Here is a 16,485-nt window from a genome sequence, read left to right on the forward strand (position 1 = left end):
AGTAAGGCCTACAGATGTGCAGTGATGTCCACAGATGTTCCGTGAAGTTCACAGATGTGGCATGATGTTCACAGATGTGCAGTGATGTCCACAGATGTGTAGTAATGTCCACAGATGTGCAGTGATGTGCAGTGATGTCCATAGATGTGGAATGATGTCCACAGATGGAGAATGGTGTCCACAGATGTGCAATGATGTCCACAGATGTTCAATGATGTCCACAGATGTGGTGATGTCCATAGATGCGCAATGATGTCCACAGATGTTCAATGATGTCCACAGATGTGCAGTGATGTCCGTAGAAGCGCAATGATGTCCACAAACGAGCAGTAATGTTCACAGACGTGCAATAATGCCTACATATGTGCAGTGATGTCCACAGATGAGGCGTTATGTCCACAGATGTGCAGCGACATCTACAGATGCACAATGAGTCCCACAGCACAGGTGAGTCCCTGGGCCCTTATATGAATCCTACAGCAGAGGTGAGCAGTCTGGCCCTTCTAGCACTACACCAGCAGAGGTGAGCTCTCCAGTCCGTCCAGGACCACACCAGCAGAGATGAGCCCTCCTGCCCTTCTAGGTGTCCCACAGCAGAGGAGAGCCCTCTGGTGCTTCTATGACTCCCACAGCAGAGGGGATCCCCATGGTGCTTCTATGAGTCCCATAGCAGAGGTGAGCCCTCTGGTGCTTCTATGAGTCCCACAGCAGAGGTGAGCCCTCCAGTCCTTCTAGGAGTCCAACAGATGAGGTGAGTACTCTGGCCCTTCTAGGAGTCCCACAGCAGGGGTGAGGCCTTCTATGGGTCCCCCAGCCGAGGTGAGCCCTCCGGCCCTTCTAGGAGTCCCACAGCAGAGGGGAGTCCTCTGGCTCTTCTATGAGTCCTGCAGCCGAGGTGAGCCCTCCGGCCCTTTTAGGAGTCCCACAGCAGTGGTGAGCCCTCTGGCCCTTCTGGGAGTCCCCCAGCAGAGGTGAGCCCTCTGGCCCTTCTAGGAGTCCCACAGCAGAGGGGAGTCCTCTGGCTCTTCTATGAGTCCTACAGCAGAGGTGAGCCCTCCAGTCCTTCTAGGAGTCCAACAGCTGAGGTGAGTACTCCGGCCCTTCTAGGAGTCCCACAGCAGGGGTGAGCCCTTCTATGAGTCCCCCAGCCGAGGTGAGCCCTCCGGCCCTTCTAGGAGTCCCACTGAAGAGTTGAGCCCTCAAGCCCTTCTAGGAGTTCTACTGAAGAGTTGAGCCCTCCGGCCCTTCTAGGAGTCCCACAGCAGAGGGGAGTCCTCTGGCTCTTCTATGAGTCCTGCAGCCGAGGTGAGCCCTCCGGCCCTTTTAGGAGTCCCACAGCAGTGGTGAGCCCTCTGACTCCTTTAGGAGTCCTGCAGCAGAAGTGAGCCCTCTGGCCCTTCTAGAAGTCCTAGAGCAGAGGTGAGCCCTCCGGCCCTTCTTTGAGTCCTACAGCAGAGGTGAACCCTCCGGCCCTTCTATGAGTCCCCCAGCCGAGGTGAGCCCTCCGGCCCTTCTAGGAGTCCCACAGCAGTGGTGAGCCTTCCGGCCCTTCTAGGAGTCCCACATCAGTGGTGAGCTCTCAGGCCCTTCTGAGACCCATAGCAGAGGTGAGCCCTCAGGCCCTTCTTGGAGTCCCACAGCAGAGGTGAGCCCTCTGGCCCCTTTAGAAGTCCGCCCTTCATCATTTGTGATTCATCCGGACCACCCATCTGAGAAAGTTTGTATTACAGTCAAAGGATATCGGAGCATAAAAGTACCATTCGATGTGCAAGACAGGCCACTAAATTAACCACCCATTTTTTAGAAGCCAAGCATCTTGCTACTGAGTTCCAATGGACCGTTTTAGAACAACCCTTTATTCCTTCACACACAGCGGATTTGGCGAAGTATCTATTGGTCAAAGAACAAAAATGGGTACTGAAACTCAATACACATCGTGAAGGTCTGAATGATGACATTCCATGGTCCACCCTGTAGGTTCCCTCACAGACAATTCATGTGTGATGTTACTAACCAAATGAATTTGTCTGTTTCAATTTGAATAGCTCTGCCAATTTGTTTAATATCCATATCATCTGTTATCCTGGTTTATGAAAATCTCCTTGGCTGTTCTATATGCCCATTTTTTACCTAGACATCGACTTTAGCCATACAGAGCGTGATGTTTTCAGCTAATATTAAGTCCAGTTAACTCTTATATCCTCACGCAGTGTATTCAGGACAGTGCCGGATACGATCACAATCATCCGATCGGGTTTCTGACACATCCAGTCACATCGTTGTGCTTTGCGTAACGTTGTTAAAATAAATCTAGCACTGGTTACCTAGACAACACTGACAGTAAATACATCTTTTTAATACCGGCAGTGTCACCTAAACATTCCCATCGTTAGGTTTCTTGGCCGCCTATCAGAACTATTGTTGGATAGTGAGGATCCAAAGGAAAGGCTGATAGTGATGCCACGCGTGAGGAGCCAATGACATTGCGTAACTGTAGACACCACGTGGCCCCGCTGCCTATCAGAGCACGCTTGATAAACAGCTCTGTTCCTGCCGTTCGGTACCTCCCCAGTCGGCTAGGACGCCGGCCACGGAGCACCGACGGACAGGTGAGAGGAGCCTCATGATTCGGGTGCATGGAATCTTTCCCGCTGCCGTACTCCGTTTTTAAGGGGCCTTAAAACTAAAGGAAGCCCTTTTTAGATTCAATCACTTAACGCTAAAAACCGGAGTACTATTTGTCAGTTTAAGATTTGCTTTCTTTCGGTCACTGAGAGGAGGGAGGTGTATGTAAGTTGTTTTGCACACTATTTAAACATGTGCTTTACATGTTTTTTAGAGCGGTGCTTCACTTTTCCCCTGAGCCACTGCCAGGTGGGGTGAGGCTGTCCTACCTTACAGATAAAGGTAAGAATTGTACAATGTTTGGATCATAATATGTATCTCCAAATATAATGCAACTGACCCTCTGACAAAGATAGAGCGTGTGTCAACATCAGTTGGGTGGGACATTTCTGTTGATCCATATATGATGGACTAACTTTAGAGTTCGAAGGGTGTAGATAACCTTATCTGACACTCACTTCCTTTTCTTTACTCCACAGTGAACAACACTAACTGTAATGGCATTTGGATCCTACAGGTGACTTTTTGCACTTGTTTTCCTCACATTTCTTGTTGTCACTTTGTAATTCTTCTTATTTTTTCACCTTCGTGCAGTAGCACCAGCTTTATTTTTCCTGGTCCTGATGAAAGCAAGGACGCAATAGTCCATCATTGCTGAAACATGTCGACCTGACTTCACCTTAGACGGTCTACCTAACTTGACTGCCTCAGGAAATACTTTTTAATCTTGGTATTGAGAGCATCCACTGAATAAAGGTTGTTCTGTGCTCTCTAAACCAATTTTAGCACACCCTTTTTTGGTTTCTTTTCTTCACTCACAGTTATATGCACTGCACACCCCAGTTCCATGATCTTTCTCCACTCATCAAGATTGAGTGGTAGACCACACTGTAATTGGCACAACAAAGGGGACCTCCTAACCACCAGGTCTTCCTTTGACTGTAATACAAACTTTCTCAGACGGGTGGTCCGGATAAATCCCAAATGATGAAGGGCGGATTCGAGTGGTGACTGATGGGTATTTTCCTCATCCACTAGAGAGGCTTTGTGTTCACCATGTTGACCTATAGTTAAGTAAGGGGCTGGGGTCTGTTGGGTGGGTATCCTCTGATACCTGTTGTTATTATCTGACTCTTTGGGGACTGTACTCAGAGCTAGGTCTATAAAATTCCCCTAGGTCCTCCCCCACCGTAGTGTTATTTGTTCCCTTTAGAAGAGTTGAGCCCTCCAGCCCTTCTTGAAGTCCCATAGCAGAGGTGAGCCCTCTGGCCCCTTTAGAAGTCCCACAACATAGGTGAACCCTCCAGCCCTTCTATGAGTCCCCCAGCCGAGGTGAGCCCTCCGGCCTTTCTAGGAGTCCCACAGCAGTGGTGAGCCCTCCGGCCCTTCTAGGAGTCCCACAGCAGTGGTGAGCCCTCCGGCCCTTCTTGGAGTCCCACATCAGAGGTGAGCCCTCTGGCCCCTTTAGAAGTCCCACAACATAGGTGAACCCTCCAGCCCTTCTATGAGTCCCCCAGCCGAGGTGAGCCCTCCGGCCTTTCTAGGAGTCTCACAGCAGTGGTGAGCCCTCCGGCCCTTCTAGGAGTCCCACAGCAGTGGTAAGCTCTCAGGCCCTTCTGAGTCCCACAGCAGAGGTGAGCCCTCCGGCCCTTCTAGGAGTCCCACTGAAGAGTTGAGCCCTCCAGTCCTTCTAGGAGTCCTGCAGCAGTGGTGAGCCCTCTGGCCCCTTTAGGAGTTTCGCAGCAGAGGTGAGCCCTCCGGCCCTTCTAGGAGTCCCACTGAAGAGTTGAGCCCTCCAGTCCTTCTAGGAGTCCTGCAGCAGTGGTGAGCCCTCTGGCCCCTTTAGGAGTTTCGCAGCAGAGGTGAGCCCTCCGGCCCTTCTAGGAGTCCCACAGCAGTGGTGAGCTCTCAGGCCCTTCTGAGTCCCACAGCAGAGGTGAGCCCTCAGGCCCTTCTTGGAGTCCCACATCAGAGGTGAGCCCTCTGGCCCCTTTAGAAGTCCCACAACATAGGCGAACCCTCCAGCCCTTCTATGAGTCCCCCAGCCGAGGTGAGCTCTCTGGCCCTTCTAGGAGTCCCGCAGCAGAGGTGAGCCCTCCGGCCCCTTTAGGAGTCCCGCAGCAGAGGTGAGCCCTCTGGCCCCTTTAGGAGTCCCGCAGCAGAGGTGAGCCCTCTGGCCCTTCTAGAAGTCCTAGAGCAGATCTGAGCCCTCCGGCCCTTCTTGGAGTCCTACAGCAGAGGTGAGCCCTCTGGCCCTTCTAGGACTACAATGTAGCACCAAAGGAGTATGGAGTTCCTGTAGGGTGGGGAAAGTAGTGAAGGAGGCTAGGTTGATCAACACCCTTACTCAGTAGTGGAGTGTGGGTGTCTTCCAATTTGGGAAGTTGGGCCCTCACACACCTATTTGGGTGTCTTGCTTTATCATAGGGCTTGCTCCTTGTCAGGCCGGCACTGCAATGCCTGACGGGCACACTATGAGGGGCTCTTTGTCGGAGATTTTTTCCCCAAGCTGTACAGGTGAGGTGCATGTGAGGGGCCTAGTGGTGTAGATGTGAGGTGATGTGAGGAGAAATAAAATGAGGCAAGGCAAGACATGAATTTGAATCTGCGAGCCAACTTGTCTCAATTAAAACCAGAATAGAGAAACCGCTGATTATGATGGTCGAAGGTGTCTCTATGTGTGTAGTCATGGTCAACATGTTTCTTGTCGTATGTGTGTAAATCACTTGGCAATTCTTCAGGACCTATCTTGATGCACTATCTACATGGGTGATTGGTTATGGAAAATGAGCCAATCACTCTGATGATCTTTCAATGAGGTACCTTAATAATACAATTCAAGGGACCAACCTAATTCGGGTTCAAGTCATGGCTCATCAATAGTTAGGCAAAGCAATGATCATTACAAAAGTTAACATCATGAGTGTTCCTGGAAAACAGGTGCTGGGAACATACCCCTCGCTCTGCCTCGTGTGGCCCTCCTGGGTGTCCCCCAGCAGAGGTGAGCCCTCCGTCCCTTCTAAGGAGTCCCACAGCAGATGTGAGCACTCTGGCCCTTCTAGGAATACGCCAGCAGAAGTGAGCCCTCACCCTTCTAGAACTACACCAGCATAGGTGAGCCCTCCATCCCTTCTAGAAGTCCCACAGCACAGGTGAGCTCTCCAGCCCTTTTAGGACTACACCAGCAGAAGTGAGTACTCTGGCCCTTCTATGAGTCACACAGCAGAGGTGAGTCCTCCAGCCCCTATAGAGTCGATCAGCACAGGTGAGCTCTCCAGCCCTTCTAGGAGTCCCACAGCAGAGGGGAGCCCTCTGGCTCTTCTAGGAGTCCCACAGCAGAGCGGAGCCCTCTGGCCCGTCTAGGAGCCTCCAGCAGAGGTGAACCCTCCGGCCCTTCTAGGACTTCCCCAGCTTGAAGAACGAATGGATAATAAGACGGAAACGCTCAAGGCCTTAACATCTGCTGGATGCACCAATGGGTGACTGGATGGGAACGTGCAGGGCCTTGACAGCTGATGGATGAACCAATGGATGGCAAGACGAGAACGCTCAACGACATAACAGCTGCGGGAGGAGCCAATGAGTGACTAGAAGGGAATGTGCAGGGCCTTGACAACTGTTGTATGAACCAATGGAAGTCAAGAGAGGAACGCTCAAGGCATTGACAGCTGCTGGATGAACCAATGGATGACTACACTCAGGGCCTTGACAACTGCTGTATGAACCAATGGATAACAAGACGAGGAACGCTCAAGGCATGGACAGCTGCTGGAGGCACAAATGGATGACTACACTCAGGGCCTTGACATCTGCTCTCAATGATGGGATATTTTAAGGAGAAATTATAAGGGATCAGTAGGTGGAAAAACAAACAGCAAGAAAGACAGGGCTGACTTTCCTCCACAGAGGATCCCACTTTGGGATACGTGGTAGCTATTGGTAGCAGATTTGAGAATGATAGGACTTTGATGAAGGGGTCAGTGTGTGTGCGCAAACAAAATAAAGAGCGAGGTCATAAATAAAAGAAGGGTACTAAGGGAGGGAGGGACAATGTTCTTCTCTAAGTGGAAATAGAATGCACCGAGGCAATGTGAAGACTTATCAATGGTGAGACATGACATGTTTGAAATGTGAAAATAAAGTGCCTCTGGGGCCTGGAAGTGGACTCCAGGGATATGAAAGTGGCTGCAGAGAAACAAGAAGGCAGAGATACCCGTGGGGCGTAAGGGGCCCTTGGTGGTGGAGAATGTTGAAGCGTGTTGGATAGCGGACTCTGGGTCACCATATACTTTGATGGTAGCGGGGGGGTTGAAAAGCTTCCTGTGGTCTCTCCTAGTAAGTCCTATGCGGGGACGTTTACATCCAGCAAAGACCTGGAAGTGTTTGGAGATTTTAGGGACAAGTTGCCCTTCAAGTTAAATAGCCCACATGAAGCCACCACTTCTGTTGTGAAGGATGCTCTACGTTTTTTGAGGTGGGGTGCAGAGAGATTTACACATACTTTTACACCCCGCCCATCCTCAACAAGTAATTTTCTTGTGAGTGTTAAGGTATCTGTCTAAAAAATAGGAATACTGACAGTTCTTTTCTGAGAAGCTAAGAAAGGTCAAAAGATTCACTTATAACATGAAGCTGAAATCAGGTAAGTGCCCCTCTGTACTCAAAGCTTCAACAGTGCCTGTGGGAATGAGGGACACATTGTGAAAGAAGTTAAAGGTTCACCTCGACATTCCAGGAGAGATCTGAAGTCTGGAGCGACCAGATCATGTTGTATTGGCACCAGTTCCAGCCAGGATTATGGGTAATTATTCTGATGTCTGAGTAACTCCAGGCACACAAGTATAGGCCCTGGCTATGAATGAAAGTGCCTACTGAGCGTTGCCTATGATTAATACTGCAGCAGGAATCACACATGAAAACTCTCAGAGAAGGGCATGTTAGCCCCGAGTACCACTGCCTGTACCTACATATACAAGAACACAAAGCCTGCCCCTACAAACACAAATGCCTGTACCTAAATATACACACACACAATGCCTGCCCCTACAAACACAATGCCTGTACCTACATATACAAGCACACAATGCCTGCCCCTACAAACACAATGCCTGTACCTACATATACAAGCACACAATGCCTGCCCCATCATACACAATGCCTGTACCTACAAGTACACAATGCCTGTACCTACATATACAAGAACACACAGCCTGCCCCTACAAACACAATGCCTGTACCTACATTTACAAGAACACAATGTCTGCCCCTACAAACACAATGCCTGCACCTACATATACAAGAACACAAGGCCTGACCCTACAAACAAAAATTCCTGTACCTACATATACAAGCGCACAATGCCTGTACCTACATATACAAGTGCACAATGCCTGTACGTACATATACAAGCACACAATGCCTGTACCTGCATATACAAGCACAACATGCCAGTACCTACAGATACAAGCCACAATGCCTGTACCTACCAACAGACAGTGCCTGGACTTACATACAAAAACACACAATACCTATACCTACAAACACACAAAGTTTAGACCTATATACACAAATACACAATGATTGTACCTACATATACAAGTGCACAATGGATGTACCTACATATACAAGCGCACAATGCCTGTACCTACAGATACAAGCCACAATGCCTGTACCTACAAACAGACAATGCCTGGACTTACACAAACACACAATACCTATACCTACAAACACACAAAGTCTAGACCTATATACACAAATACGCAATGCCTGTACCTCCATATAAAAAACCTACAATGTCTGTACCTACAAACAGACAACGCCTGGACCTGCATACACAACAACACAATGCCTGTACCTACATATACAAGCACACAATGCCTGTACCTACAAACACACAATGCCTGTACCTACATGTAAGAACCCACAATTGCTGTACCTACAAACAGACAACCCCTGTACCTACACATACGAACACACAATGCCTGTACCTACAAACACACAAAGCTTTTACCTACAAACAGACAACGCCTGGACTTACATACACAACTACACAATGCCTGTACCTACATACAAGGACACTCACAATGGACTTATGAGCAGTGTGAAGGGTCACTGCAGAAGAGCAAAATGTTGCATGTCTGAGGGAGAACCATGGTGGTAAGAACACAAACTATCACAATGAAAAAGAATACTCACACAAGAGTGTGCAACACGCAAGCTTCGTGCTTTAATCCTTCACACAGCTGCTCCAGGCATGCGTCGTTGAGATCATTCCCGCCAACATCCAAGTGCGTCAGGTGTCGCTGCACAGAGAGCACTGCAGCAAGTGCCTTGAAACAGGAACCTGTTAAGTCGCAGCCCGCCAACCTGTCAACGACAAAGACATTGAGTGTGGGACAATGACGTCTTCAGGGAGGCCAGTCACCCCTGCATGCATCTCAGCATCTCAGCTAGACCTGCATGGGGAGAAGGCCATCCTCCTAGGAGCTCAGGTCACCCCTGAATTCATCTCAGCATCTCAGCTAGACCTGCATGGGGAGAAGGCCATTCTCCATGGAGCCCCGGTCACCCCTGCATGCTTCTCAGCTAGACCTGCATGGGGAGAAGGCCATCCTCCTGGGAGCCCCGGTCACCCCTGAATTCATCTCAGCATCTCAGCTAGACCTGCATGGGGAGAAGGCCATCCTGCTGGGAGCCCCGGTCACCCCTGCATGCATCTCAGCTAGACCTGCATGAGGAGAAGGAGAACCTCATGGGAGCCCCGGTCACCCCTGCATGCATCTCAGCATCACGGCTAGACCTGCATGAAGAGAAGGCCATCCTCCTGGGAGCCCAGGTCACCCCTGCATTCATATCCGCATCTCAGCTAGACCTGTATGGGGAGAAGGCCATCCTCCTGGGAGCCCCGGTCACCCCTGAATTCATCTCAGCATCTCAGCAAGACCTGCATGTATAGAAGGCCATCCTCCTGGGAGCCCCGGTCACCCCTGCATTCATCTCAGCATCACGGCTAGACCTGCATGAGGAGAAGGCCATCCTCCTGGTAGCCCCGGTCACCCCTGAATTCATCTCAGCATCTCAGCTAGACCTGCATGTATAGAAGGCCATCCTCCTGGGAGCCCCGGTCACCCCTGCATTCATCTCAGCATCACGGCCAGACCTGCATGAAGCGAAGGCCATCCTCCTAGGAGCCCCGGTCACCCTTGCATGCATCTCAGCATCACGGCTAAACCTGCATGAGGAGAAGGCCATCCTCCTGGGAGCCCCGGTCACCACTGAATTCATCTCAGCGTCTCAGCTAGACCTGCATGAGGAGCAGGCCATCCTCCTGGGAGCCCAGATCACCCCTTCATGCATCTCAGCTAGACCTGAATGGGGAGAAGGCCATCCTCCTGGGAGCCCAGGTCACCCCTGCATTCATCTCAGCGTCTCAGCTAGACCTGCATGGGGAAAAGGCCATTCTCCAGGGAGCCCAGGTCACCCCTGCATGCATCTCAGCATCTCAGCTAGACCTGCATGGGGAGAAGGCCATCCTCCTGGGAGCCCCGGTCACCCCTGCATTCATCTCAGCATCTCAGCTAGACCTGCATGAGGAGAAGGCCATCCTCCTGGGAGCCCCGGTCACCCCTGAATTCATCTCAGCATCTCAGCTAGACCTGCATGGGGAGGAGGCCATCCTCCTGGGAGCCCCGGTCACCCCTGAATTCATCTCAGCGTCTCAGCTAGACCTGCATGGGGAGAAGGCCATCCTCCTGGGAGCCCCGGTCACCCCTGAATTCATCTCAGCGTCTCAGCTAGACCTGCATGAGGAGCAGGCCATCCTCCTGGGAGCCCAGATCACCCCTTCATGCATCTCAGCTAGACCTGCATGAGGAGAAGGCCATCCTCCTGGGACGCTCCGGTCACCCCTGCATTCATCTCAGCATCTCAGCTAGACCTGCATGAGGAGAAGGCCATCCTCCAGGGAGCCCAGGTCACCCCTGCATTCATCTCAGCGTCTCAGCTAGACCTGCATGAGGAGAAGGCCATCCTCCAGGGAGCCCCGGTCACACCTGAATTCATCTCAGCGTCTCAGCTAGACCTGCATGAGGAGCAGGCCATCCTCCTGGGAGCCCAGATCACCCCTTCATGCATCTCAGCTAGACCTGCATGAGGAGAAGGCCATCCTCCTGGGACGCCCCGGTCACCCCTGCATTCATCTCAGCGTCTCAGCTAGACCTGCATGGGGAGAAGGCCATCCTCCAGGGAGCCCAGGTCACCCCTGCATTCATCTCAGCGTCTCAGCTAGACCTGCATGGGGAGAAGGCCATCCTCCTGGGAGCCCCGGTCACCCCTGAATTCATCTCAGCGTCTCAGCTAGACCTGCATGAGGAGCAGGCCATCCTCCTAGGAACCCAGATCACCCCTTCATGCATCTCAGCGTCTCAGCTAGACCTGCATGGGGAGAAGGCCATCCTCCTGGGAGCCCCGGTCACCCCTGAATTCATCCCAGCTGCACCTGTATGAGGAGAAGGCCATCCTCCTGGGAGCCCTGGTCACCCCGGAATTCATCCCAGCTGCACCTGCATGAGGAGAAGGCCATCCTCCTGGGAGCCTGGAGGTCGACGTTCACACCAGGTCATACACACCGGCCACAACCTAGAGTAGACATCACTGCCTTGAACACAGATCAGGGTGTTCTTGTTCCAAAGGCTCCCCTCGACAAACATTTCTGCTGATATATATGTGGCCTCACCCTCGCTGTGATGGTGCCAGGGAACAGTAGCTATCCAGTCCCTAGAAAAAGGCTCTTTCAAGCAATGCTGTGGGTAGAGCACAGCCAAAAAGCAACATCACAGGATGCAAATATTTAACCAATGTAACTATCTGTAGATGGATTTAAATTTATGAAGAGGAGATGTATTCAGTAATTTATTTGTGTCACCCGCCCATGACTCTACCCAAGCATTGACATTAGCAGAGACAGACGGAAATTTCAAAATGGCTGCCGCGTCCTTCTTGGAAACAGGCGCCTCCTCCTGGGTGATCAGTGATTTTAATGATAAGGTGGGTTCAAGACCCGTCTCCTTGACCTCTTTCAAACCAATTAAGAGGTTTCCTACCACCACAAGACAGATCATGGGGAAGCAAAGTTGTATAAAAAAGTATTAGATTTCCATCTTTACAACTCTGCTGAATTTGTGGGAGACACTGACAATCAAATCTCACCCTTGATTGGATGCAGTCTGGGCACTATCATAGACTATGGGCCGGAATTAGATATCGGCGGACGAGTTAGTCTGTCACAAGGCTGACTGACATCCTGTTTGTCGAAATATGAATCCTAAAGGATTTATATTTCCGCCCAACTGGGAAATATGTCACCGTTATGACAGAGTAACCCACCTGCTGAAATTTAAATCTGGCCCTATATCTTTACATCTTGGATTCTAAACACGTACGTCCAGTCTGGAGATTCAGAAACAAATGGGTCACTTTATCACAGTCCAAACAAACTGCCCCTTCTGCCTGGCAGGCAGAACCATGGGCTCATTGGAGACGGGAATAAATGAGCTGGTCACAGAGGAGAGGGGGTGAAGGCTCAGGTGGGGGGGGGGGGGCTTTCCACGTATAACTGAGCTGATCCTGGTGGAGGTAAGTGAAGGCTCAGGTGGGGGGGGGGGCTTTCCACGTATAACTGAGCTGATCCTGGTGGAGGTGGGTGAAGGCTCAGGTGGGGGGGGGGCTCTCCACATATAACTGAGCTGATCCTGGTGGAGAGGGGGTGAAGGCTCAGGTGGGGTGCTCGGCTCTCCATGTATAACTGAGCTGGTCCCAGTGGAGAGGGGGTGAAGGCTCAGATGGGGGGGGGGGGCTCTCCATGTATAACTGAGCTGGTCCTAGTGAGAGGGGGTGAAAACTCAGGTGGGGGCCTTCACATATAACTGAGGTGGTCCCGGTGGAGAGGGGGTAAAGGCTCAGGTGGGGGCTCCACATATAACTGAGGTGGTCCCGGTGGAGAGGGGGTGAAGGTTCAGATGGGGGGCTCCACATGTAACTGAGGTGGTCCCGGTGGAGAGGGGGTAAAGGCTCAGGGGGGGCTCCACATATAACTGAGCTGGTCCTAGTGAGAGGGGGTGAAGGCTCAGGTGGGGGCCTCCACATATAACTGAGGTGGTCCCGGTGGAGAGGGGGTAAATGCTCAGGGGGGGCTCCACATATAACTGAGCTGGTCCTAGTGGAGAGGGGGTGAAGGCTCAGGTGGGGGCCTCCACATATAACTGAGGTGGTCCCGGTGGAGAGGGGGTAAAGGCTCAGGTGGGGGCCTCCACATATAACTGAGGTGGTCCCGGTGGAGAGGGGGTGAAGGTTCAGATGGGGGGCTCCACATGTAACTGAGGTGGTTCTAGTGGAGAGGGGGTGAAGGCTAAGACGGGGGGCTGTCCACATATAACTGAGCTGGTCCTAGTGAGAGGGGGAGAAGACTCAGGTGGGGGCTCTCCACATATAACTGAGGTGGTCCCGGTGGAGAGGGGGTAAATGCTCAGGGGGGGCTCCACATATAACTGAGCTGGTCCTAGTGGAGAGGGGGTGAAGGCTCAGGTGGGGGCCTCCACATATAACTGAGGTGGTCCCGGTGGAGAGGGGGTAAAGGCTCAGGTGGGGGCCTCCACATATAACTGAGGTGGTCCCGGTGGAGAGGGGGTGAAGGTTCAGATGGGGGGCTCCACATGTAACTGAGGTGGTTCTAGTGGAGAGGGGGTGAAGGCTAAGATGGGGGGCTGTCCACATATAACTGAGCTGGTCCTAGTGAGAGGGGGTGAAGACTCAGGTGGGGGCTCTCCACATATAACTGAGGTGGTCCCGGTGGAGAGGGGGTAAATGCTCAGGGGGGGCTCCACATATAACTGAGCTGGTCCTAGTGAGAGGGGGTGAAGACTCAGGTGGGGGCTCTCCACATATAACTGAGCTGGTCCTAGTGGAGAGGGGGTGACTCAGATCGGGGGCTGTCCACATATAACTGAGCTGGTCCTAGTGGAGAGAGGGTGAAGGCTCAGATGGAGGGGCTCTCCATGTATAACTGAGCTGGTCCTAGTGGAGAGGGGGTGAAGGCTCGTGTGGGGGGGGGGCTCTCCATGTATAACTGAGCTGGTCCTAGTGGAGAGGGGGTGAAGGCTCGTGTGGGGGGGGCTCTCCACATATAACTGAGCTGGTCCTAGTGGAGAGGGGGTGAAGGCTCAGATGGGGGCTCCACATATAACTGAGCTGGTCCTAGTGAAGAGGGGTGAAGGCTCAGATGGGGGGCTCCACATATAACTGAGCTGGTCCCGGTGGAGAGGGGGTGAAGGTTCAGGTGGGGGCTCCACATATAACTGAGCTGGTCCTAGTGAGAGGGGGTGAAGACTCAGGTGGGGGCTCTCCACATATAACTGAGCTGGTCCTAGTGGAGAGGGGGTGACTCAGATCGGGGGCTTTCCACATATAACTGAGCTGGTCCCGGTGGAGAGGGGGTGAAGGTTCAGGTGGGGGCCTACACATATAACTGAGCTGGTCCTAGTGAGAGGGGGTGGAGGCTTAGATGGGGGCTGTCCACATTCCAGCTTTGCTCTCCTCTACATTAGAGCGAATCTGGGTTTGGTTTGCACTTATCAACTATCTAAATACCAACCTAGCGCGTCCTTCATGCACACCTTTGCTATTTTACATCAATATTTTGAAACTTCTTTCTTGACCCCATGAAAAGCCCAAAGAAGGCTCCTCTGAACGGGTTCAAAGAAGAGGGCTCGGGGCGCCACTGGGCACCTGTGTGGGGTCCTAAATATTAATCCTAGAAATCAGACGCACACAGTCAATCTGAGGGAAGAACACAAACTGATCATTAGAAGGAAGGAGTCCGCGATGAGACAGGAAACTTGTTAAATTTATGTAAGAGCCAGGAGGGATAAAGCCACAAGAGGCTCCTGGGAAACTCAAATAAACACAAGGTTTGGCAACAGAAGGGGTTTGGGGTGAATAATGCTGATTTGTGGGTGGAGCACTTTAAGGTAGTCTACTGCTTGGGGACAGAATGGTGAGATACATCAATGGATAACCCTTGAGATCTGAGCTGTATGAAGTAATCACAGCACAGGAGGGTCCCTGTGGATATCTAGAAAGAAAGCATTGAGTTAGGGTGGGGAGACCATCAAGGCTGTGTTGTGACCCCCCCTTTCATCCCGTTTATACTATAAGGGTCTGGATGCTTTCATGCTCTCTTCAGGGATGTCAAAGGTCCTCTCTCAATGCCCGCCCTGCATTACCATTGGCGACAAAGCTCCCTCGCTCTCACAAACTCCCAGTGGGCTCAGAAGTCAGATCAATAACCTTGTTATATTCCTGGATAGCCCGGATCTTTATAATAACATCTCAAAGGCCCATGGCGTGGCCCATAATCATTCAAGACTAGGCCCAACTGTTATCAAGGGTAAGCACGCTGAAAGGGTGAATGAATTCCCATATCTGGGGGTGACATTTGATTCCTTCTGTTATGAACACAATATCTCTCAAACAGATGCCTCAGATTCGAACACTCTGTTGGGATTTCTTTGTTTTCCGAAGAGTTTCGGGAACAAACAAATTCAGCCTTATTTGAAATATGTGCAGGAAAATGCCTATCGCTAGTGATTTATGGGGCTGCTCTTTGGGACTACTGTACCTGGCTACAGCTCGAGGGAAGTGGATGTTGCAGTTCCTTACTTGGCCTCCTTCCCTCATGTCCTCCTTGTTTGCTTCTTAAGGAATTAGACCTCACATAAGACATACTATTGTATAAAACTAGCACCCTTGCTTCTATGGGCATCAATATGGGAAAACAACCATGGCCCCTGAGTCAGGAAACCATAGCCGACGGCTTAGCATGTGATATGGGGCATATGACCCCCTGGCCCTGACACATCAAGAGAAACACTGAAGCCCTTGGAAGACCAGAGCTGATCACGCCATCTCATTCATCTCCAAGGGGAACACTCCAAAGATTCATATCCTAATTACCAATGCCCCCAGAGAGGGGAAATACAGCGACTCTACGTGGGTATGCCATTACAGAAACACAACTGGAACAGAGCCCTACCTGACCCTGGTCAACAACCCATGGGAAAGACCACTCTTGGCTACAGCTTGCTTCTCCTCACAAAATGCAAATACTAAGCAATGGGACAAGGAATAAGGATTCGGAGGAATGAAGATTACGGGTAAGTAACCCAAGAGTAATTAAGATTACCCGAAAGTAAAGTAGGAATAAGGAATCAGAGTGATAAAGATTATCGGTAAGTAATCCAGGAATAAGCAATTGGAGTAATAAAGATTACCAGTAAGTAACCCAGGCATAAGGAATCAGAGTAATAAAGATTGCTGGTAAGTAACCCAGGCATAAGGAATCAGAGTAATAAAGATTGCTGGTAAGTAACCCAGGCATAAGGAATCAGAGTAATAAAGATTGCTGGTAAGTAACACAGGCATAAGGAATCAGAGTAATAAAGATTGCTGGTAAGTAATCAAGTAATCAGGGTAATGAAGATTACTGGTAAATAATTCAGGAATAAGAAATCAGAGTAATGAAGATTACTGGTAAGTAATCCAAGAGTAAAGAAGATTACAGTAAATAATTTATAAATAAGGAATCAGAGTAATAAACATTACCATAAGTAATCCAGGAATAAGGAATCAGAGTAATGTAGATTACCGGTAAATAATCCAGGAATGAGGAATCAGAGTAACGAAGATTACCTGTAAGTAATCCAGGAACAAGGAATCGGAGTCATGAAGATTAACAAAAAGTAATCAAAGCATTACTCTAAATCAACACACACACAAAAATTACCAAAGTCACTACACATAGCACTT

General features: G+C 50.7%; 1 protein-coding gene across 3 annotated transcripts in view; it reads right to left on the bottom strand.

Moving 5' to 3' along the window:
• The window catches only part of LOC144764091 (NACHT, LRR and PYD domains-containing protein 3-like), a 337,958-nt gene that overhangs the window by 72,278 nt on the left and 249,195 nt on the right, over positions 1-16,485 (bottom strand). For 2 of the 3 annotated variants that reach the window (XM_078650248.1, XM_078650249.1), the window contains exon 10: positions 8,821-8,991. The exons of the other annotated variant lie outside the window; for it this stretch is intronic. In XM_078650248.1, the coding sequence (XP_078506374.1) occupies positions 8,821-8,991 (171 nt within the window). The remainder of the gene's footprint in view (positions 1-8,820; positions 8,992-16,485) is intronic. 3 annotated transcript variants of the gene reach the window in all.

The sequence above is a fragment of the Lissotriton helveticus genome, chromosome 6 (genome assembly GCF_964261635.1).
Source record: "Lissotriton helveticus chromosome 6, aLisHel1.1, whole genome shotgun sequence".
In the NCBI taxonomy this organism is placed as follows: Eukaryota; Metazoa; Chordata; class Amphibia; order Caudata; family Salamandridae; genus Lissotriton; species Lissotriton helveticus.